General features: G+C 39.5%; 1 protein-coding gene and 1 long non-coding RNA gene across 5 annotated transcripts in view; one reads left to right on the top strand and one right to left on the bottom strand.

Annotated features, from left to right (window-relative positions):
- The window catches only part of LOC131134779 (uncharacterized), a 38,481-nt gene extending 22,113 nt beyond the window's left edge, over positions 1–16,368 (top strand). For 2 of the 3 annotated variants that reach the window (XR_009131474.1, XR_009131470.1), the window contains one exon: positions 16,244–16,368. This is a non-coding gene — a long non-coding RNA (uncharacterized LOC131134779). Of the gene's footprint in view, positions 1–4,691; positions 4,844–16,243 lie in introns of those variants that run through there. The other variant, XR_009131471.1, reaches the window with a different exon arrangement.
- postnb (periostin, osteoblast specific factor b) lies at positions 732–18,196 on the bottom strand. 2 transcript variants are annotated; one of them, XM_058080379.1, is made up of 21 exons: positions 18,049–18,196; positions 16,229–16,327; positions 11,204–11,268; positions 10,600–10,757; positions 10,360–10,524; positions 10,146–10,292; positions 9,782–9,923; positions 8,848–9,060; positions 8,060–8,194; positions 7,433–7,581; positions 7,201–7,337; positions 6,940–7,070; positions 6,729–6,859; positions 6,458–6,560; positions 6,303–6,370; positions 5,171–5,216; positions 3,961–4,083; positions 3,524–3,571; positions 3,342–3,419; positions 3,230–3,268; positions 732–1,228 (listed from the first exon to the last, which is right to left on the bottom strand). In XM_058080379.1, exons 1-21 carry the CDS (start codon positions 18,168–18,170, stop codon positions 1,200–1,202), a joined length of 2,328 nt encoding a protein of 775 aa, XP_057936362.1. In that variant the 5' UTR covers positions 18,171–18,196; the 3' UTR covers positions 732–1,199. The 2 variants fall into 2 exon arrangements, with proteins under 2 accessions (XP_057936362.1, XP_057936363.1); XM_058080380.1 differs by lacking the exon at positions 3,230–3,268.
- Between the last annotated feature and the right edge of the window lie 5,447 nt (positions 18,197–23,643).

The following is a 23,643-nucleotide window of genomic DNA, read 5'->3' as shown; positions in this document are numbered from 1 at the left end:
TGCAATGACAATAAAGGGAGTCTATCTAGTATAAAAAAAAATCACATATAGAATACAGGAGGTGAATAAATGTACTGTAACAAATGTGGGGGGTTGCATTAAATAAACTTCTTCCTACTCCTTTTAGACATGCGAACTGTGAATGGAATTATGTGCTGTATTCCATCATAACTTGTATGCATGTTAAAATAAAATTAAACCATTAGTGTTACAATTACCATATTAAATCTTTTGCCTGAATATGTTAGATGACATAAACTGTTTTGGATTGAAATAGTTATGACTGTGCTCCACCTAAAAGACTAATGTGTGGCGTACCTCAGGGCTCAATTCTTTGACCACTGCAATTCATTCACGACATGTTGCAGTTATTGCCATTAGCCATTACTGAATGTGTATATGGTTTTATGCACATACATATGCAAAGAATAGCAACTATTGTTGGTCATGTTCACTTCCATTGTAATTCTGAAGTGAATTTCACAAATTAAGTTACTGAATATGCTTTCTGTGACCGTTTCCAAAGTAGACAGCCAGATTCTGAAGCTGCCATAAATTATAACTTGGCCACTGAGGAAAAATTTAACATTATGAAACACTTGTATGTGGAAAAACCTGTAAATATATAAAAGAGGCATCATAAGGATGGAATGTAGGATGTCCTAACCTGTTGAGAACCTTTTAAGCTCAAAAAAGCAAAAAGCAGCAAGTTAATATCAAAGAATGCACTTTATTGGAAAACGCTTAGGGAAAAAAGAAAGCAAGAAACCTTTAGATGGATACATGGATGAAAATGAGAGACTTTTAACAACTTAAAGAAGCCTGCCAAGATAAGAGGATGAAAACACACCTATCATTTTACTACTTCTTTACCATGCTCGGATTTACAAAATCTTCTACTTACGTTGCATTGCTTCAACACTTGAAAATCCATAGAAAAAGTGTAGCAACCATTTTTTATTGCAACCCTTAATGGCTCGTATTTAAGTCAAGCCAAATCGTTCTTTTAATTTACATTTGCTCAACCGAAAGACTCTTAAACTGAATATGCATTCAAGGTACCATTAAGATTTTTACGAGAACAGTTCTGATCTTGTCAGTCAAGAGAGTGCACTTGTGTGTCCCCCTCAATCAGCACGAGAGTTTCAACCTGTGGTTTGCTGTCTCGTTGCCTTAATGCCAGTCACTCTTGTCCGTGCTCAGTCCCTTCCTCTTCGCCTGCCGCCAGCTTGTAAGAAAAGGAAAAAAATGGTTTGAAACTGTCTGTGAATGTACAATGAGATGTGCCATTCCGGCATGCATCAATGCTCTCAAAATAAGAATAGTATCCCATTTGCTGACACATAGGAAGATGTTCTTCTCCAAACTGAGCAGAGGAGTAGCGGCAAGCATGGCAGCACAACATGGATGCATGCATAACTGATTAAAATGCAAAAAAGCAATCAGTTTCACATTATCTTTTTGGAAATTTAACAATTGTTTCGTTACGTTATTAAGCGTTATTGCAGGCATTTTTACTTAGTTTTGCATACTTTATGAAAAGGGAAACAAGACCCATCTATTTGCAAGTAATAACGTTGCAACGTGAAATGAAACGCCTACTATCAAAGATCACGCTTTGAATTATACTATGACGGTGTTTGTAATATGTTCAATTAATAAATCGTCTTTGTGTTGGGTTTGAATATAGCCTATTATTAGTCACAAAATATTAAAGCATGTTTTGGGTCTAAATTAAGCATTTTCAAGAATAAATATGGCTAAATATACTAAAATGTAAATATAAGGCATTCAAAGGACACATTTTGATATGTAGTCTTCTACACTGGTCACTAGTAATGTTCCAGTACTGTTACATCGATGAGACAATAGCCACCACAGAAAGCATGATACAGAAACCAGAAGTAAAAACAACAAGGAACTCTCCCAGTCTATAGTATATTTTCTTTTCTGTTATTATGTCTACCGTATTGGGTAATACAAGTGTAAAGATGACTATAGGGGTGTTATTTCATGTGTAGAGTGCTCTAATTATGTTAAATCCATACTTACAAGTTTGGAAAGAGGCTTTCTATGCTCTAACTATGAACATATTCAATAATGAATGCACTCAATCCACTTATGGCTTTCAGGTTCAGAACCATTTTACCAAAACGTTTGGGACTTCAACCTCATCTTGAATTTCACTCCCTTATTTTTTAAATTGTGTGAGTGTGAATGGTTGTTTTTCTATATGTGCCCAGTGCAGAACACTGGGTCTGCAATATATTATAAAATGTATTAAATCAGTTGCTTAAGCTTTCAAGGTGCTGCTAGATTGTTGTAGATAGCTGTTTACTCATTTCCAGACTCTCCTACAGCAAGCCAAGCTATCTGGCAGGATTCCTTTCAAGTCAAATGACTTGTAAATTCATGTGGTGAAAATATTTGTTCCTATTTTGCAGCAGCTGTAAAAGGTCTGTAAGAGGAGGCAAGGTTGGGACGGTGATTGGGTTCCACAACTCATTTTGTGATTGATATCTGTTGCCAATAGGAATTGAATTTGGATTGTTACATTATTGAATTTGTGGTGGCCATAAAAGTTACTCTAGGCTATGTAAATTATTTTTACCACTGGAACCAATGACTTCACCTCTCGTAATGCATTCTGCATCAAAAACCTGTTGGGAAATAGGAAATATGCCACTTGGATGTTACTACATCGGGTTTGTAAACAAACATGGTTGACGGATGTGATAAGTTTTTTGTTTTGTGACAAATTCATTGTGGTTAACAATGGACCATGTTTGGTGTTGGTCGGAGAGGCCATAGGCACAGATTGGCGGTGGTTTCCATCAGGCCACCCGTGGCCAGCTGTGACTACAAATGCAGTTTACCATGACTAGTACACATTTAGTTAAATGGGTAGAATAACAAAGAAATGCACATAAATGAACAATGTTTATAGTCCGTCACTGTGGGCACTGCCATTGTTGTTGGCATCAGACCACTGCATCTTGGACTTCACTTTCCGAAAAGGAACTCTTACTTCAAGCAGCAATGCATTTTTCCTTGAAGGCAGTTTGAAACAGTGTTTAGAGATGCATGCATAAGCACACATGTTCACACTAGTCCTTCAAGGCCATAAGACTGACAGCATTTTATTGCATACAATTACAATACATGGAGTAACAAGCTGGCAAGCTTGCATTTTTGCAGCATTCTCACACAGACTGAATCATTCCTTTACCTAAAACTCTTCGTGAAGTGGTTCTCCTTGAACCACCCTCTATGAAGGCAAGCAAACATCATCAGGGCACACTATACACACAGCAATGGTCAACCAATCGCTTGAAACTCACCTTTGATCATTTTTATCATTTGATCCGTGTCAAAATTTGGATTTGTTTTGAGGGTTGAAATTTCTGCCAGATTAGATCCTACCGCAGAAAAGAAAGAAACATAACAAACAACAGTTTTGTAACTTTTGTAACTTTTTGGAACTTTTTTAAATGTTATTGTTTAGTAAAAGACTTTGACTGACCGTCAACGGCGACGTTGGTGGTGCCAGTGCTGACTGAGTATTGAGGACCTGGAAATAACAATGACATAAAAAATTACATACCGTAAGTACTTTAATTTGGTGGGCGGAATGTTGAAACTGATAATTAACTAGAGGCCATTATTTCTTAGTTTTGTGCTCTCTTTGACCACATACCCATTTATTAACAAGTATATTGCACAACACAGCAACAACAGAAACATTGTTGTAGTAGGCATAAGGGGCAAAATGCTCAACCAGCATTGTAAGCAATGAGTAGCGCAACCAACATTTCATGCAGACGTTGATAAACTGCTGGATGGTGACCACTCATGATACTTAAAATTAAGTTGACTACAGCCACAACCATTAATGCCAATACTTTTTGACCCAACGCTAATTTCAGATGTTTTAATTTTGAAAAAAAAAAAAACACTTACCTGACACAATTCTAGTCAGTTTGGTGAAGCTAGGTTCACTTTCAATGACTCTGGTCACTTTGGTGATGGATGGTTGACTTTCGATGACCCTGGTAACCTTGGTAATGGAGGGCTCCCTTGTCACTTTGGTTGTGTCAGGGAGATAAATAAATAGAAAATAAATAAAAAACACAACATACAAATGCATAATTCACTACGACTGACAACCAGCAACTTCCAAACACTGGTAAGCCTTTGCATGCATGTATAATAGTAATATTATGGGTATTGTTATATTACAATTAATATTATACAATGGACCTTTCTCTTGGTCAGAAATGTGTGATTTAATGTGATTCACAATCTCAGGATTTATGACACTAGATTAAGTAAATAGGTTAAGTAAATTGTGATTTAAATTGTGTATTCAAATATACACAAAATTTGTACAATTTGATGCAAATTAGCATTGTTGTTAGTGGGGGTATGAGCCAATTTTATTGACTTTATACACCATATCACTCTATACACCATATTCTGTCACTATTGCTTTTATATCTTCATGTTTTTGTTTTTCACATAATTAGTTTGTCATGCAAAAACTGAATGGCAGCTTTTTTTGGTGTCCAGCACATGCAGAGGAAGATAGCATGACATCATAGGGCACATCTGTTTAACATTGCAAAAACGGGCATCTGTTATTCACATTGAATTCTGACAGAGATTCCTGTGATTTCTTTGACACTCTGCAGGAACACTCTACCTGGGCGCGCGAGTCTCCTCAGAGATCAGTAGGAAGAACATGCCACAGATTTTTTTTTTTTGTTTCTGGTAGCAGATCGCTTGATGGAAGGGTGCAAATCGAGATTTGTAGGTTCAAATGCTGGTGCACACTTGTACATGTCACTCCTAATTTGAACTAATGTAGATGAGGCCAGAAACGAACACATCACTGCTTACAGCATGAATTATTTTGCACGTAAATAGAGACCATGCTTTCACTTTCATTGTAGCTTTGTCACAGTAGTAAAATACATTTTTTGCTTTTGCTAAACAAAACCTGTGTGTTTTTTGATGGGGAACCACATGATTATGATGCTCAGTCATCATCACTATGCTTTCAACAACAACCGTGGTCATCTTCTCTCATGACAGTGAAGAGGGATTAGAGATTGTATTTAATTATTAATTATAAGTGGGGGAAAACAGTGGTAATAATTTTGTGACTTACTCAGAAAAGTAAGGGGGATTTCCTGGTATCTGAATCCTGGAATGTACTGGAAATTCAAAGAAAGAAGTTGAAGTTAGTGCAGATGACACTTATTTGCGCGTAGAACAAATAAAAACATGGATACTCCTAGGGCAGGGGTCAGCCACCCATTGCACCAGAGCAACACGTGGCTCCTCAGCCTCTTTATTGTGGCTCCCTTTGCATTGTTTAACACCCAAATGGGGGAAATACGCATCTTTGCAATGACTTTTTTTTAAATCTGACTTTCTGTGAGACCCTGAATGAATCCTGGTTCTGACTAGTGATTGAATGAGCTTGAGGAATGGAGGGGAAGCAAGTATTTGGCTGGATGCTTTGGTTGGGATGTTACAGGTATTCCCCCAATGTGGTAAACTAACCATGAATATACCCCCCAAATCCCGGCCTTCCCATGGACCGCATGTACAGATGCCTTTGACTTTTCTGCTTCTCTGCATCATTGCTTCACATGAGGCGAGAAACAACAATTTGTTGTATTCTGCTGTTGTAAAATTAAGAAAGATTCAAACTTTTGAAAGTTAATATGATATTGTTTTTAAATTATGTTTTGCAGTACCAGTCTGTTTTCCTTTAGTGAGCGTGGAGGTAAAATGGCTCTTTTGATAGTAAAGGTTGCCAACTCCTGTCCTAGTGCTATTCAGCTTGCGGCCTGGGGCCGAGTTGCTGAATGGCAGCCGACTGGCCTGCAAGTTTAGTTCAAAACTTGAGAGCAGCAAATAAATAGAGGTGTGTTTGCAGTATGTCCTCAAAAAGTCATATTGAGGATCTGTATTTCACACCAGTATCAGATAATACAGTATATAAACGTTTCCCAAACCTACAGCAGATAGTTCCTGTCATCTACAGTAGATGCCTTTATTTCAGAACATGTTTCTGAAAATGTTCCAGAACTATCCATAACAGCTGTATAGCCTTGACCCCTTCCAGATTTCCTTTTGAATCAAATAAAATGAAAGTAGATAATGTGCACTTTGATGTAGCCCTGTCTACTGGGGAAGTTAATTACAATTGTATCAACCTTGTTTCAAATTCAACAAACTGTCCCCGCAGTGTCACTTTCTGTACCAAATGATGCCATGAGAGAATAACCAACCTTGATCTGTATATAGGTGATGAGCCTCTTCAGTAGAGTGAGGAGATCCTGGCTCCCAACCGGGATATCTACAGCAGAGAGTCAATATAAAAACACACACACACAAGAGCTGTGCAGTGTGGTTTAACAGATTTACAAAAGGGTTATAATTGTACCTGCGGGATACAAGAGCCAGTTGACAAAATGGATGACGCCATTTGTGGCCATCATGTCAGATTCAGGAATTTGGACAGAGTTCACTCGCATGGTGTTGTTTGCCTGACAAAGATAAAACGAGCGGTCTTACAAAAAGACCAAAACCACAAAGCCAAGAATTTTGATGACTCCACAAAGTAATAGCTATCAGCTCGCTGAAGCTTCTAAGCTGAACTTATTCAGTATGCTGATGGGATAAAAATGCATAGACATGCAGCGCTAATTACTTACAAACATCACTTTGAGGTTGCTGCCCTGCAGTGACTTGAGAAGGTTTGTCACTCCAGGTTCCAAACCGCCACCAATGAAGATGCCGTTATTGACGTGGTACAGAAGGATGGTTCTGAGAGCATTGATATCACCTAATTTTATGAAAGGCAAGGATGATTCTCCACAGGCAATGTACTACAGTGTGCACAGTGTGTAGGTGTTGGAGACATACTTTTCAGCAGTTGGAAATCTCTGTCCCTCAAACCATCAAAAGCCTTGTCGGTGGGAGCAAATAGGGTGAAGTCTCCCTCTTGCCTCAGCAAGTCAGTCAGTCCAGCGTATTCCATCAGAGACAAAAAGATCCTGCAGCACAGAGACAGACTTTGACAACATACTGCAACAACAGTAATTTCTCATAGCGAGACGTGTGCCATTAATGGAAAGACAAACAATCCTGAGGTTTGAAGGGGTTACCGTCTGCCGCTGTACTCACTTGAACTCGCCGTTTTCACTCAGAATCTCATACATGCTTTTCTCCGCCGGTTTAAGGAAGCTGCTCATGAGATGGAGAGCGCCGTTGCTTCCCTCCTTGCTGCCTCTTATGAGGCAGGAATTCTCAATGCATACAGCCTCAAGGAATAACACACAAGGTGAAGGCAAATTGCTTTTTAAATCAAACACACAAAGATTGATGTCAGGCAGGTAGTGAGTGATGCGGGGCTCACTGTGCGATAGATGAAGACCCGCAGAAGTTTCCCTCCAATACTCTCCAGCTTTTGGCCATTGTACAGTTGACCCAGAATGATCTTTTTCTTCAGTATGTGGTTCTCCAGGACCATTTTGAGCACCCTCTGGTCCATTGACATCACTTCATCTGCACAGGAAAGAATCAATTTTGAAATGTTGCGCAAAAAAACAGAACTTTGGCACACCACAACCAACTAACTTATGCTTATTGGTTATGGAATTTTCCTGGTGTGTACAATGTTGTGTTTGGTAACATCCCACCTGGTTTATTTATGCTATTTTGTTCAGTCACATTGTTCCTCACACCAACAGCAATCTCAAGCACCAAGAATGAATGAGACACAGTTGTTGTGATTGATTTACACCACAGCTCAGGAGATGGACCACATGCAACAAGCTACAAATCACGTCCCGAGATTGGGAAGAATTTATGGTTTGAGCTTAAGGTTCCACTTAGCTCCAGCTGTTCCTCCCTTGTGAATTCCGAATGATCATTTAAAACCAGTAAAAATGAAAGTAATCAGCCCCCTTTGACTGAACACAAGCACATTGCTTCATCCGAAGAAGGAAAACACGGAGGCATCCTAGTGCATTGAGCGGCTTACCGTTGAAGGCGGTGTTGAGGGGCGCCAGGAGGGTGTACTCAGCCCCGGGTCTCATGGCGGCAGAAAGACCCAACTCGGACACCATGTCACCAAAGGTGGACTGGGAACTTCCCACCAGCTCCATCACCTGTTTGGCTTTAACGGCAGAGAGAATTCGGAAACTGGAATTACATTTGTGAGCCATTTGGATTTGGTCTTCGTCATCTTTCCGTGTTACGAATAGTTATGGTGGATTCATAATCTGAATTTTCATATTCAGTATTGTTCTCACAAAGTACACATTAAAGTGAGGGACAGGAGGTATAGCCGTGTATCTACTCAGTCAACAAAAACAGCGCAGGCCAGCGGGAGTCATGGCTTGCAAAGTACCCTGTTTGGAAACACATTGCCTTCCAAGTGAAATACGACAACGGACAAAGGCACGTATAGAACAAAAGCAGTTGCATAGTTGAGTAGTTTAATACTGCACTAGAGCCAATAAGGAACTTTCATTTAATAACAATAAAATAATAATTTAGATTGTTCAAACTGTTCCATTTGTGCTTGTTTGCATTGTTGTTATTTATTTTATTATGTTTACATTATTGTATTTGTCAATTTCATTTATTGGAGAATTGCATGATAGCAGCCTGTAATTCACTCCCTTAATGTACGGACAACAAATAATAAATAAATAAAACAAAGAACCATGCCCTTAAAACCATGAATCATGATTATTGCATAATAATAAGAGTTGCAAGGTGTAGTTGAGTTATATTTCAGTCAGAAAATGAGGGGCAGGGTCTCACCTGAGTCGGGGATGAGCACTTGGTCAATGAGGTGGATGACGCCATTGGTTGTGACAATGTCCTTCTTGCGCACCATTTTAATGCCATTGACCGTCAAGCTGTCTCCATCGCAGCCGATTTCTATGTTGTTGCCCTCCAGCGTTGTATAAGAGGTGCCGGCCATGATGGCCTCGGAGCACTGTACTGAGTCCAGGAGATGGAAATTCAGAAGAGCTGGAAAAAGAAGAGAAATGTGAAGTAAATGTGCAGGTTTGATGCATTTTTAGTTTGTGTTGTTGGCTGCTGGGGTGGCTACACGCCAACGCTCCAGGGAACCAGAAGACCCTGGGATCCTTTGAGCCCTTGAGGGATTTCAGCACACTTTTGTTTAACCTTGTGTGGGATTGTCTGATCTGACATCATTGGCCAATAAAATATTTGAGGTAGACCAGCATGGAAGGAGCTGCTGCTTCCAAAGAAAGCTTTTTTTATGTTGCCTCCCTTGTGAACAGCATCACCTTGTTGAAATATACTATTAGTGAATTACACCTAAACACCTAAGCAGGATATGATTAGCTCGTACATCACAAAAAGACTATAAATAAATGTGTGGAAAAATATGCTTATTACAGAATCACTTGACTTTCCATCCACGATTACATGCTGGATTTGAAAGTGGAGACTAATTTTTGTTATTACTCTCCAACCAAATGTTATGTATAGCTTGCCAAAGCTGTGTCCATGTTCCAGGCTCATTGCACAGAATATTGTGGTTTCATCTGTTTGTAATTGTCGGGGCTTGAATTTTGAAATACTGGTGTTCAGTTTTTTTTTTTTGCTTGTACTTTCACCTTTGCAGACACAAAGACGTACTGTGTTATGGTTGTAAACTCTACTGCAGTGTTGAACAATGTTTGAATGAGACAGGATCCCAGGGATTAAACATGCAGTGTACCTTGGAGGACCTGCTTGTCGCTCTGAAGCCTCTCCAGAACGTCACCTCCCAGCCTAGCAAAGGCTTCATTAGTGGGAGCGAAGAGAGTGAAATGTCCAGGCTGACCCAGCTTGTCCAACAATCCGGAGTTCTGAGCAACATCCTGAAAGGGAAACACAGCAACATGTTGAGCACAAATAGTGTCCAAGGGTGTAGTATTGTATGATAATCATTGGTACATCGGTAAACCTCGTACCCTGACACCTTAAGAGTCATACCAGATATTGATGCAATCCAGTCTTTGCTCACTCGACAACCGGTGCTCTCAACTCACCTTGGTTCGAGCCAGGGCGGAACACATTACACCCAGATGAAGTATACTCACACTCAGTGTAGTCAGGTCGTCGTCAATCTCGATAACATCTTGAATGGTGTTCCCGACAGTGCTGATGGCGCGGTCAATCACATGCACAACACCGTTGGTGGCCACCTGGTTGCCATGGATAATCCTGGCACAGTTGACGGTCACCACCTACAAGACGATAGAACTCTTTAACATCAAAGGTGACAAATAAATGATCCTGAATGGTGGTGCTCACCCCATTGGAGTAATGGTTGATGAGGAGACCAAGGTCATTGTACATAGAGTTGACCGTCATCCCATTGCGTAAGTCCTTGGTCAGGAGGCGCTTGTTGACCATGTGGTAGTGCAACGTGTTGTAAAGCTCAACGTTGATGTTGCTAACAAGTGCACTCCGGATGCTCTGTTACGGCAGAAAGAACAAGATGGAGAACCTGCTGAATAGAAATTGTGGTCCATGGGATCTATTTAGTTTTACCTCATCCAAAAGCTCCCAAGCATCGTTGCTGGGCGCAAAGAAGGTGTATGATCCAGATCCCTCAATCTCACCCCTCAGCTTAGAGATTTCGGAGTATCTTTGAGTGGAAGTGGCCTTCACCAAGCCCAGCGTGCCGTACACATGGTCAATCGGGGCCACTTCAAGAGAAATGAATATGTTACATCAGCAATGTAACATGTCTCCTAAAAAATGATTTAATCATTTTGAAACTTGGAGGTTTTACCACCACCATGCATGAAATTGGGCAAGACTTCAGCAAATCTCCCAAGATATGAGTGTACCTTACGAGAGAGCTTAGGTCAGTCAGAATCAAAGGATTAACTCGGCATGTACATTTTGCTCTGTCTTTGTCTATTTTACAATTTTACAATTTATGAAAGTTAAGGAGTGAATGGCAGGCAGTCATTCTATAACTTTTTCATACATTGACGCATCAGAGGTACATGTAACAGCACCAATACATGTGAGCGCATCCTTTACTGTCTATTGGCCTCATTTCAACAATAACAAGCAGCTGGTGCTGGGGTTTGAAGGATATGGCCCAATAAAACTCAACAAATGTAGTTGTTAATGCTACACATACCTGCAGGGCAACCGCGCATTCCATCCAGCTTCATGTAGCCTGGGCAGCACTCATATAGGACGGTTCTGAAAGCAAGGCAAACACATTATAAAAACATTTTTCACAGACAGGTAGCAAATCCTTTAAAAGGCTTTCTTCAAGCATTGTCACATTTAAGTGGGTTTTATCTGGCTGCCAACGGCATCATCCAGTGTTTTTAGATGTCTGCTTCAATACCAAAAACACACCATGTGACGTGATCTGGCAGCTCAGGCCAAAACCTAATGGAAAGGCTGAATTACACTGGTATTAAAAAAGTGAATTTATGTTATAGAATGCCCCTTTTGCAGCCAAACAATCAGTTTGGATGCTGCCTCGTGGCATTCAGTTAACTTTATTTTGGCCAGCAGAAGTGCAGACTGCTTAAAGTTTGGGTTTAGAAAGTATTGGTTTACACAAAGACCCTTTTGAGGATTCTTCTGTGGAAACTGCTGAACTAATAAACATCACTGTCACATTCATTAAAAACTAGAAATTACAATCCCCTCTTAGAAACAGCATTGGAATGCTGAGGGATCTTAATTTATCCAAAATACCACCAGAAAAAAAAGATCAGGATTCTAAAGATGGTTATCATGTTACAGCATATCATAGCAATCCCAAGATGGCATGCCCATACCCAGACTCATTGCTGCAACCAGTAAAGCAGTGACATTCAGGCTGGTTTTCAGAAAATTGAAAACATCGTCAAAGTTTCCGGCAAAAATCCAAGTTCACACAAAAATGGCGGGTCATTTTTAAGACTTTATTTTATTTTAAGACTTTACTAAACTGAAATTACAGTATGTATAAGCCATTAAAAACAATGTGAACACCCAGGACGGCCGAAGAATGATAATAAATATAAAAAGTGCAGCTGCTGGACGTAAACACGATTATACCACTAGTGTCTGCAGGCATGAACAAGTTTAAACATATTCTCCACTATTGGACTATTTGGACACTTTGAACTGTCAAGGCGACATATAAATATAGAGCCACAAGTTAACACCACAGTTATGTACATTATGAAGCATTATATCCATCTACTCTCTATGCCGCTTATCCTCACTAGGGTCGTGGGTTAATCGATAAATAATGTTCTCAAAAAATAAAAATAAAAAATATTACTGATGTCACTTTTGACCTTATCTACTCGTCTTTGTCCATTTCCTTATTTCACAGTGAAGGCCATTCATTCATTCATTCATTCATTTTCCACCGCTTTTTCCTCACGACGGTCGCGGGGGGTGCTGGAGCCTATCCCAGCTGTCTTCGGGCGAGAGGCGGGGTACACCCTGGACTGGTCGCCAGCCAATCACAGGGCACATAAACAACCATTCACACTCACATTCATACCTATGGAAAATTTGGAGTCGCCAATTAACCTAGCATGTTTTTGCAATGTGGGAGGAAACTGGAGTACCCGGAGAAAACCCAGAACATGCAAACTCCACACAGAGATGGCCGAGGGTGGAATTGAACCCTGGTCTTCTAGCTGTGAGGTCTGCGTGCTAACCACTCGAACCACAGTGAAGGCCAAATATTCCCAAATATTTTGGCATGGTTTTCAAGCATGTGGGAAATGGATAAACCTCAGTTTTTGGGCACTCCAGTTTTGTATGATTTGTTTTTCACTGTCTGGGTTATCGTACAAGAAATAATTTATCATAAAGTATAAAGACAGCTTCTGTGTGGGTCTTAGCGAAGAAAAAAGAGATCAAGCGAAGCTAATTGTAATTAATCATATTGGTATTGGTATTGTAATTAATGGTAATTAATTAATTGCTAATTGTACATGTTCCGTTACACTCAGAGTTACGTACATCTACATCACAGCTCAGAATAAAGACCCAGCAATCTTGTCAAATGGGTTATTCTATAAGAGCACAAATAAACAGTATCAGCAAGAGCACAATCTATGCTCTAAGATAATATCCACATGGAAAGAAATCCGAGAAGCCTTTTCCCTGTGAAAGCTGCAAAAGAAAACAGGAGACCAAAAAAAACTCCATGTGTGTGTCACCTGTTGGTCCAAAAGGCCAGTAATAATGGCGGGCTTGTCTACATTCATTCCGGCATTCTCTGGGACAAACACATATGTAGCATACTTGAATCATCTGATGGAGAAAAGATGCTGACTTGGATGCAGTTTGTAGTCAGATGACAGGAAGACTATTGTGTCCAGCCTCACTTAAAAACAAACAGGCCATATTCAAACTAGGCCATTGCTTGTCCCATCTCTTCTATTCTGTCATATTAATGCCATTTCTCTGACTTTGTGGATTATTTCCTGTCTTTCTGATTCTTTCTCTTCCCGAAATAAGCGACTGTTAGTAATTATTTGTGAGAGATTTGATTGCATTAATTCCATCATATCATTGCGCACTGTCTCCTGTCCATTGTTGTGTTTGTGTTCCACAGTGGATGAACACGTGAGAGTCCTGTCACTCTTCCCGTTGCGTATTCATCCTTGCATGTAAACACTGTGGAACACCGCACAGTGATACGATGCAAGAGAGAAAGTATGATTTTTTTTAAGGAGGCATTTTTGTGATGCAAAAATGTTACTCCTACGAACGCATAATGTTTTGAGAAGACAAATGCTTTAGTTAAGTGGCCTCACCAACTAACCAGAACTACATTTCCTCATCACTGAACCAGAACACCCTTGATGTGCTACACTGCTGATGGAGATGTCATACAACTTCATGTCAAAAATTCCTAACTATTCCTTTAAGTTCAGAACAAATACATTTAACTGGTTAGCTTGCTAGCAGCCGTCTGGAGTCCCTCGCGTATAATAGTTTGCAATGCACAATAGGAGGGTAATGGTGACTATAGGGTGTTATTTTATGTCTACAGGAGTCTAATGCTATACACTTTATGTGTTTAGAAAGTATTAAACAGACTGTCTATTCTGATTGTGAATTATGTTGCAATCACAACAGTACAAGTATCCATCCATCCTATACCGCTTATCCTCATTTGGAGCCTAACCCAGCTGACTTTGGGGCGAGAGATAGGGTACACCCTGAACTGGTCCCCAGCCAATCGCAGGGCACATATAGACAACACAACCATTCACACTCACAGTCGCCAATTAGCATAACATGCATGTTTGTCGAATTTGGGAAACCGGAGAATCCCACGCACGAGAAGATGCAAACTCCACACAGAGATTCAAATCCAGGTCTTCCCGATCTCCTGACTGTGTCGCCAACATGCTAACCACTCGCCCACCGTCCAACCAATTATGCGCCACCGTAAATCACCGCAAATTGTGTGTCAATATTTTGGGCAAAGATTCTGTTGCATATTAAAAGAGATCACATTGCCAATTGGTTAACCCTTCAATGTAAAATGTGCATTGTGCACCTAACTGAAATGAGGTTTGCAAATAGCATGTTCCATTATTTAATATCAAATATTATTTTTTTAAGCTTTGATTCAAGCCTCCATCCTTGACAGATCTAATTCAGAATTATTCATTAAAGAGTATAGACCTTAGACTTGCCCATGGTGTATTAGTGGTTTTGTTTTGCTTGAATCAGACTTGGAGGCAGAAGGATGAGGTCACACCAGCCTAGTTTGGGGCACAGTCAGCATTAAAACAACAAAAAAAACATTGTTACATTGCTCTCTCCCACACATAGGGAATTTGTCTGGCCGGAGCATTCAGGAACTTTTGACTTGTCAGCGTCTCCTAAAAAAGGAAGCGCTCCTATGAGATTCACGGTGAATTGGTCTAATGTCTAATATATTATTCTCCCTCTGGCTGCATTCCAATACAATTACTGATCAGCAGTGGAGAAGTTTTCCTTGAAAACAGAATGTGTGAAAATCTAGCTGACGGTGCTCTTGGATTAGTTTAGAAATCATTTATTTTTGTGTATATATTTTTAGGCTTGTGAGCCAAAAATCACTGCACTGTAGTACAAATTACTGTGCATGGACTTCCTTCATTGGAACCCAAACATGCATGGAGGGCATTGCGTGTATGGGGAAAGATGGATTACCATAAAAAAAAAACATGGCTTCCATCCATGTTTTAACATGAAAGTGCTGAGACGTCTGGAAGGAACGAGTAAGGGGGGGAAAAGAGCCAGTTAGAATGAACGGTGGTCTTCCATTCATGAAGCATGTCAGCAGTTCAGAGCCACATCCTGGAGTCAGTGGTTCACCACAGTGACACACGACAGAGGCCAGCCTCCAAATGTATAAAGAGCCTCGGGTCCTATTTGACAAATCATTTCTTTTCATCTTGCAGAAAATGGCTTCACAGATGTGTCTCTCAGCATGGAAAATTTGTAATTCCCCTGAAAACTACATTTAAAAGACAACACCCACGGAGAAAAGTTGAAAGTTGAACAATCTGTTAAAAATTCAGTCTTACCTGTAGAAGCATTATTTTGAGTAACCTTGTATCATTCCATCCATCCATTTTTTATGCCGCTTATCCTCACTAGGGCTGCTGGAGCCTATCCCAGCTGACTTTAGGCGAGAGGCGGGTTACACCCTGGACTGGTCACCAGTCAATCGCAGGGTACATATAGACAAACAAAGTGTCTATAAGTTAACCACTACAGTTAAAAGCTATCCGTCCATTGTACCGCTTATATGAGGTCAGTTTTCAGGGGCAGCAGCCTGAGCAGGGAAGCCCAGGCTTCCCGCTTCCCGGCCACTTCGTACATTGAACGAGCCTTTATTCTTGTCATTTAGACAGAAGTACAAGCGGAATTGTGCAATCATCGGTCCATACATATACAACATACGATGTTGGGAGACAAGGGGAGCGGTGAAGCTCCTCCTGGTGGATTCAGAGGTGTCAGCCAAAGAAATAGCAAAACCTGTCATCTCTTGGAAAAAATTGTTAAACTTTTATAAATTGCAACTTTAAAGGTAAATTTTCGTAAATGTAAAAATGTAAATTTATTTTACTATATTCATTCACAATGAATGAGCTTTGTCTTTGCCAACATAGACAATGACAAAAATAACACTCACGCTTTCTTTCCACAGATGGACCCACGGTACCAGTTACGGCAAGTGCTGAAATACTTCTTCTTGGTCCCCATGACTTGCTGCAGAGCGCACACATTGGGCCTGAGGAATATCGAAGGTGAAATAAAAAACTTCAATCAAAACACACAAGTTTATGAACCAACACTTTTGAAAGACTCCTTGTACAAATGAATGAATACTCATCTGTCGACCCTTTGTATTGAGTTATGGTCTCCTATAGAGCAGCCACACACAATAACCCACACAGAAACCTTTTAGATTTAGATGTTGCAGAATCTGCACCTATTCCAGCTGTATTTCCTTTGATTTATGCTTCCTGCCAAAACGGTCTATTTTAATTTATTCCACCGATGGCTCGCCTCTGGGCATGCCCACTCTGCTGTGATTGGTCACATGCCCAAAGTGCATCCTAACTATGAACCATATAAGGAAGTCCACCCCTCTGTGACATCACAAAGGGGCAGTTTTACCACGCTTTTAGAACTCGAGCGTTTTAAGCCTCATTATCTGAAACTTTGGCATCGTTTAACACGAGGATACAACATTCTGACTACATTTATAGGTCAGAAAAGAGACAAAAGCAGAATAGGTCCCCTTTCATATTTATTTATAAGGTTACTGTTTGTATCCAGCTACAGAAATATAGATACATTTGCAAAAAGCAAATATGTGCCAATATTATTTATCATGCATTTATAAGGTCATCTATCTACATCTATCATTATTTAATATGCTATTGCTTAGTCTATATCCTGCATGTACTTATACATTATACAATGTTTCTGTCGGGTTTTTATTCCTGTATTAATTATCTATTTATTTATCTTTATATATTTTATAGTGTATTCAAACAATTCACATTTTAAATGTGATTAACCACGGTTAATGCAGATTAATTTTGATTAATCACAGGGTTTTTATTCCTGTGTTTATTATGTATTAATTTCTCTGTATATTTTATAATGCGTTCAAATTATTCAAATTATTTTAATCTGATTAATCACAGGAGTGATTGATCAGAATTAAATATTGTTCCTGTTTCCTGTTGCATGAGCAAAGCAACCCAAGAAAGAGAGGAATATTTATGCATGAAATGTGTTTATGAAACGCCTCATGTTCATGTTTACAAAAGTTAACAGTTTTTCTCAACAAACATCTAGCAACATTAATGTGTTTCTGCCAGCTACTAAGACAAACAAACTTGTTGAAATTACTCCAGCGGAGAGATGACCACTTGTTATTCATAGTACAATGTACAACTGAGAAATAACTCTCTCACGGAACAGTGGTTGTAGGAGTGGCAAGATATTTGCAGTGCCAGCTCTGGAATGAGCTGACCTTGATTTGCACATGTGTGATGGTAACATTACTCAGACAAACTGCCCAAAATGCATTGCCACAGATGTTAATTCAGAGAGTTCATTCATTCATTCATTTTCTACCGCTTTTCCTCACAAGGGGGGTGCTGGAGCCTATCCCAGCTGTCTTCGGGCGAGAGGCGGGGTACACCCTGGACTGGTCAATTCAGAGAGTTAATAGCATGAAAATGTTCAATCATATTAATAATGATGATGGACTAATCTGCATGAATGTGGTAATTGTGACATCCCTAATATTTAAATTTATTTTTATTTAGTCATGAATTTTCAACAAGATTTCAACACAAAACTGAGTAAACTAACAGTTATTCCTACTCCTTTTCGCCATTGTCATGTGTTGAGCAGGTCAGAAGCATATAAACCACAATGTAATATATTAGGGGCTGCAAAAAATGAAGAAAATCCAAATTATAGATTTCTTACCCTTCTTTCCTCGCCCGGATGCGACTGTGCGCGACTATTTTGTCGTAGGCTGACGAGTCAACCCAGTCAATCAAGCCGGAGAGCACAAAGAGTGCAAAGGTGGTCGCAAAGAGGAGCTTCATCCTTTTTTGATTCCTCCGCCTGCCCTTCCAGACCCAAAGTGACGAGGGCCTGACTCAGAATGGGAGTTTATATACCCACTCACTCTCACTCTCCTCCACTCGAGAAGGATGACAATATCTTGCTCGCACTACCAGGAAGCTCTCAAAAGATCCATCACACATATACACACACCTAGATTTTTCTGCACACAAATGCTTTCCTTAAGAATTAGTGCAATTCCAAAATGTTTGTAGTTTGTACAACTTTTTTTATTGGCACCAAAAACACACTCATGATAAATTCAGGTTTTATTAGTTTTTATTGGCAGGGCATTGTAACAGCAGCATCTCTTATTAGGTAGACCTGCACAATCCAGTGATGCCCAGTGCTGGAGTTCTATCAGAAATTCTGTCTTTACAAAAATAACATTTAACGTTATTGTAACGTTTATTGTAAGATAAAAATAGTGACCACATAAAGTGCACACACCCGATTGTGCAAGTGCACTTGAAATAATTTGATCAGATTATCATTTGTAGTTGTATTTGGCTTATTTATTTAGAAACAAGCAAGGTCTATGCATTGGGAAATTTAAAAAAGCACTGCATATTGTCCTCATTTTACTCCACAAACATTCCAGAGTGGATGCTTTAACTTTCAGAATGCTGTGTGTGTGCCCCCTAGTGGCAGATATAATGGCTACTTTTTCATTCAAACCACACTAAGGTCAAACCCAGACCACATTAAGGTCACTAAGAAACACTGAGTCAGATTTTGATAACATTGTTGAGGCATCTTTTAAAGCTACAAACTTAAGTTCACCGTGCACAAAGATAAATGACGCACAGCACAACCATGTGGGAGACATCTGGGATATCTGGGACTCCTGACTCGCCCCCTATTAGGGAGAATTCACTACACTCACTCACTCATTCACTACACATATGATGGGGAGCATCTGGCCACAAAACACAAATTGAACATCATCACAATCAAAAAGTGAAGGATATTCAGCTTTTGGGTGAAATTTCAGGATGACCCTATAATGCACTATAATAATAATAATAATATTCTTATTTGACCTTCTCTAAACTTTTCAAAGCACATGTCCGACTATTGGAAGTTTCAGTACTTTTTGCACAACTTGCTGTTCTTTTGTGATATCGCCAGTCTTTGTGCATCTCTTGCAGCCTGCTGTTGACACCAGTGAGCACTGTGAGCTCAGTAACACATGTAAAAAAATTGGCTTATCTTAAAAGATGGTTCAGTAAGAATTGTTGTTTTTGCTGGGTTTTTTTTTGAGTTATGAAATATTATTTCATCAGGCAATCTTGTTTCATCCATCCGACCATTTGCTCCAAATTAATGATGAATGAAAGACCCCGTTGTAATAATTTTAATAACAAAAAAAACCTAACATAGCACAATCGATCATTTTACAGCACAAACAGAGCATGCTGGGGGGCTGATGACATCATCACCAGACATTTAAATCTTCAAATCTTCAATAATTCAAAAGTATAGCTTTATAATCACTCATTTTTATAGCACTAACAAGGTACAAACAATTGTGACTGTTTGTGCTTAATTTGGAGCAAATGGGGCTCTGGGTGAACTTAGATTTGATCTTTAATCACTCAAAAATTATAACAGCACAAACACAGAACAAACCTTTGAGACTATTTTGCGATTAATTCACTAATTTACAATTTTTATACCAATTGTAAATGAATCAGGAAATGTATTGGTCCATTCACGGATCACAATTTTGCCTTCCAGCTTCAGTTGTGCAAGAAGTACAGGAACATTGAACAGTTGGACATGCACTTTCAAAAGTTTAAAGAAAGTCACCTGTAAAGGCTCTTGTGGATTCATCCTAAAATTACTCCTGAAATAACCCAAACCTAACCCAGAGTTGATTATAGTCACATACTCGTAATAACAACTGGGCTGAACCATCAGTGTCTTTTATTAACTCATTAGCATATCATCAAAATGACCGGAAAACATTGGCTTGATAATCCCGATATTTGGATTGCCTGCCAAGTTTCCACAACAACAAGAGCACAGATGAACTCACAGCAGTGATAATTGGATGCAGCGCGGCTTCGACACTTCCAGAAAGCCTTTCAGTACTTACTACCACGCGTATAATGACACAGAAAAACACAGCATAAAGTAGAAGATAATTGTTCTCTTCCTTTTTCATTTGCTAGCAAGCCTCTTAAGGTGATGAAAAGGATACAGGATAAAGACACTTTTAGGTATTGTATTGTGTGAAAAGGCAAAAAAAATCATTTAAGTGTCTCCTCAGAGTTTGTGTGATTTGTTCTATTGATTTGAGTCGTAATCCTTGAAGAAGGGGAGATGAATGTTAAAAAGTAAGCCTACTGCATAGTTCACTGTGCTGCAGTTTAAGACTGAATTTGTGGTTCAGACCAATCGTTTAAAACAGATATTTGGCTCGTACTTGGTACCTCGTATATAACGCCATATACTTCACTCGAAACATTTTTTTATGGTGATGTGTACACACACACTTTTCTTATTTTGGCAACTTCAGCAGCATGAAAGTATGATACTGCGGGTCTTGAAACATGCTAAGGTTAAGGTGGCACAAGCCCTCCAAATAGCTGTCTTTGGTTATGCCTGCCATCAACTCGCAGCCCATAACCCAAATGTAATCAGTAGCCAAGGGACAGATTGTATCTAAAAAAATACTCGTTAGTTGGGACACTCATATGCCATGGTGCCACTGTATAAATTGCACTAAAAAATATCTGCAGTGCTTCGATGGATTTCTCCAGCTGGGTCCAGCGGGTGCCGTTTGGGACTCAATGTGCTTTTTACCTCATGGTGACAGTCGACTGAAGTGGCTTTGGTTCTGTCAGGCCAGTCATCTGCCAAGGCTTTGAGCTTGGGCCTGCCATTCATGGTGGTATTTTCTTTTGTCCATTTCTGCTTGGTGTTTGTTCCTATTTAGGCCACTAAACAGTCACATTAAAGGGAATTTCCTTTGACTCATTACTATCATGTTAACTTTGACAGAATAATAAAATCTGGTGGTGTAATGGTAAGCCATAATCACAGTTTGGTTCATTTTTTTGTACAGTAAAGGAACAAAATGCAAAATATAGAATTACTTTTGGTGGCAAGCTACTGGTAGCTCACGGCCTACCTATTCGAGGAACCACTCACCAATTTATTTTGCTGATTACATGTTGTCATCAGTCAGCAAAAATGTGTCCAAAGTTCAAGCATAGCAAATTTGAGACATCACTGTAAGATAAGCATTTGATGCAAAAAGAACCGTCTTGTGTACAGTTTCTCTATCAATTATAAACTATTTACTAGAGTGTTTTCCACTCCAGTAAACAGGATGAGTCAACAGTAAAGAAGCTAAACATAAGCACCATTTCATGCAAGATTGTTGCCCATAAATGGACCCATTAGACAAAACAGAATCCTGATGATGATGCTTCAAAGTCTTTTTACAACACAATAGCATCTCTGCATCTTATAGAGGCCACTTTGAAGTCACTTTCTGTACACAGTGAGCACCCATCGTGAAAAAACTCTGCACTTGTTACCATAGTTGTAGAATAAGCTAGCGGTTCTCAAAAAGAAACACACAGACAGATCTACGAAAACTAAACGAGGAGATAAGTATCAAATACAGGAGTTACAGGAGACTGCCACAAGACATGGCACAGAATAAAAAGGAATAAGGTCTTTCAAGGCACAAAATGAGTGAATCAAAATTCTCCACAGTACAGTAATGTCATGTTTGTGAAAAATCCAGGCTGACACGAAGGCGCTGAAAGAGGAAGACGCTAGACTGCTTCATGATATCAAAGATCTTAGGGAAACTAACAATGCACTGGAAAAGATATCAAAGATCTCAAAAAGATATAAGAGCTTTAAGACCAAATCATAGAGCAAAAAATGGAATGTGGAATGGATGAGACGGAACACCACACAGACATTATTGATGTGATTGCGACTGCAGAAAGAAGAAGAAAGCAGACTACCCACTATATAGATATTTTTTTGTTTACTTAGATCACAACATGCTGTGGGGCGGCACGGCGGTCGAGTGGTTAGCGCGCAGACCACACAGCTAGGAGACCAGGGTTCAATTCCACCCTCGGCCATCTCTGTGTGGAGTTTGCATGAGGTTTTCTCCGGCTACTGCGGTTTCTTCCCACATTCCAAAAACATGCTAGGTTAATTGGTGACTCCAAATTGTCCATAGGTATGAATGTGAGTGTGAATGGTTGTTTGTCTGTGCATGTGCCATGCGATTGGCTGGCGACCAGTCCAGGGTGTACCCCGCCTCTCGCCCAAAGACAGCTGGGATAGGCTCCAGCATGCCTGCGACCCTCGTGAGGATAAGCGGCACAGAAGATGAATCGACAACATGCTGTCTTCTTCTCTCTTGCTCTAATGTGACTTCGCATTAGAGTCAAATTATGACAATTAACATCATTACACCACCGGAGGTCAGCATTTCCATTTACAGTGGAACAAGGTAGCATGTTTTTCAGGTAGCACCAAAATTCACGCCAAAGTTTTGCCTCAGTTTATGTAAATTTTCAGGTTGGCATACAATACAGCGTGAGTCTTGTTGTGTTTTTAATACATTGTGTGAGGCAACTGTGTTTTTAATGTATGTATATATATATATATATATATATATATATATATATATATATATATATATATATATATATATATATATATATATATATATATATATATATATATATATATATATATACAGTAAACCTCGGATATATCGGATTCAATTGTTCCCACTGGTTTTGTCAGATATAAGCGAAATCCGTTATATGCGTATACCGGAAAATGTCAGTCGGATTTATATCCAGTATATGCGTAAATCGGATTTTATCCGTTATAAAAAGGCACTTCCTTGACTATGTTTCCAATGTACTTGGACGCGCAGGCAACGCTGCAAACGCTGCAAATGACGTCGTACAGCGGCCTGTCACAATTCGGCGAATCGGAGCGCCATGATGCGGCCATCCGATATATGCGAGGGAAATTTAATGGAAATGCATTGGAACGGGACTGGAGATTTTGTCCGAAATAGGCGAAATCCGTTATAAAAAATCCGATATATGCAATGAATTTTTATTGGAAATGCATTACAGAAAAATTGGTTCTTTTTTATCTGTCCGTTGTGAGCGAATTTCCGATATATCCGAGGTTTACTGTATATATATATATATATATATATATATATATATATATATATTTTGGTCCCGTCCAGCCATTGGGGCAGATAGTATTGTTGATCTAAATGCCCTTACATGCTAAACAGATTTGCTCTGTGTCAGGACAGGTGTTGGCTACAACTTCCCTGTACCATGAAATTTTATTTGCCGTTACTTGATGTTTTTGTTATGCGCATTTGGAGCGACCGGACAAGAAGAAACACAGAAAAGAATAAGAGAAACTGGGGTGGGAGGT

The sequence above is a fragment of the Doryrhamphus excisus genome, chromosome 8, assembly GCF_030265055.1.
Source record: "Doryrhamphus excisus isolate RoL2022-K1 chromosome 8, RoL_Dexc_1.0, whole genome shotgun sequence".
NCBI lineage: Eukaryota > Metazoa > Chordata > Actinopteri > Syngnathiformes > Syngnathidae > Doryrhamphus > Doryrhamphus excisus.
Note: the sequence above shows the minus strand (reverse complement) of the source record. Positions and strands in the feature narration are given on the sequence as shown.

What these genes read in the sequence shown, in the direction of transcription:
- postnb (XM_058080379.1), bottom strand. Translation starts at nt 18,170, where the DNA reads ATGAAGCTCCTCTTTGCGACCACCTTTGCACTCTTTGTGCTCTCCGGC. An exon ending in CCTCAACACCGCCTTCAACG is followed by an intron (nt 7,582 to 8,059) that starts GTAAGCCGCTCA and finishes TTTCCTGTGCAG; the next exon opens with ATGAAGTGATGTCAATGGAC. An exon ending in CTGGCTCTTGTATCCCGCAG is followed by an intron (nt 6,371 to 6,457) that starts GTACAATTATAA and finishes TCTCTGCTGTAG; the next exon opens with ATATCCCGGTTGGGAGCCAG.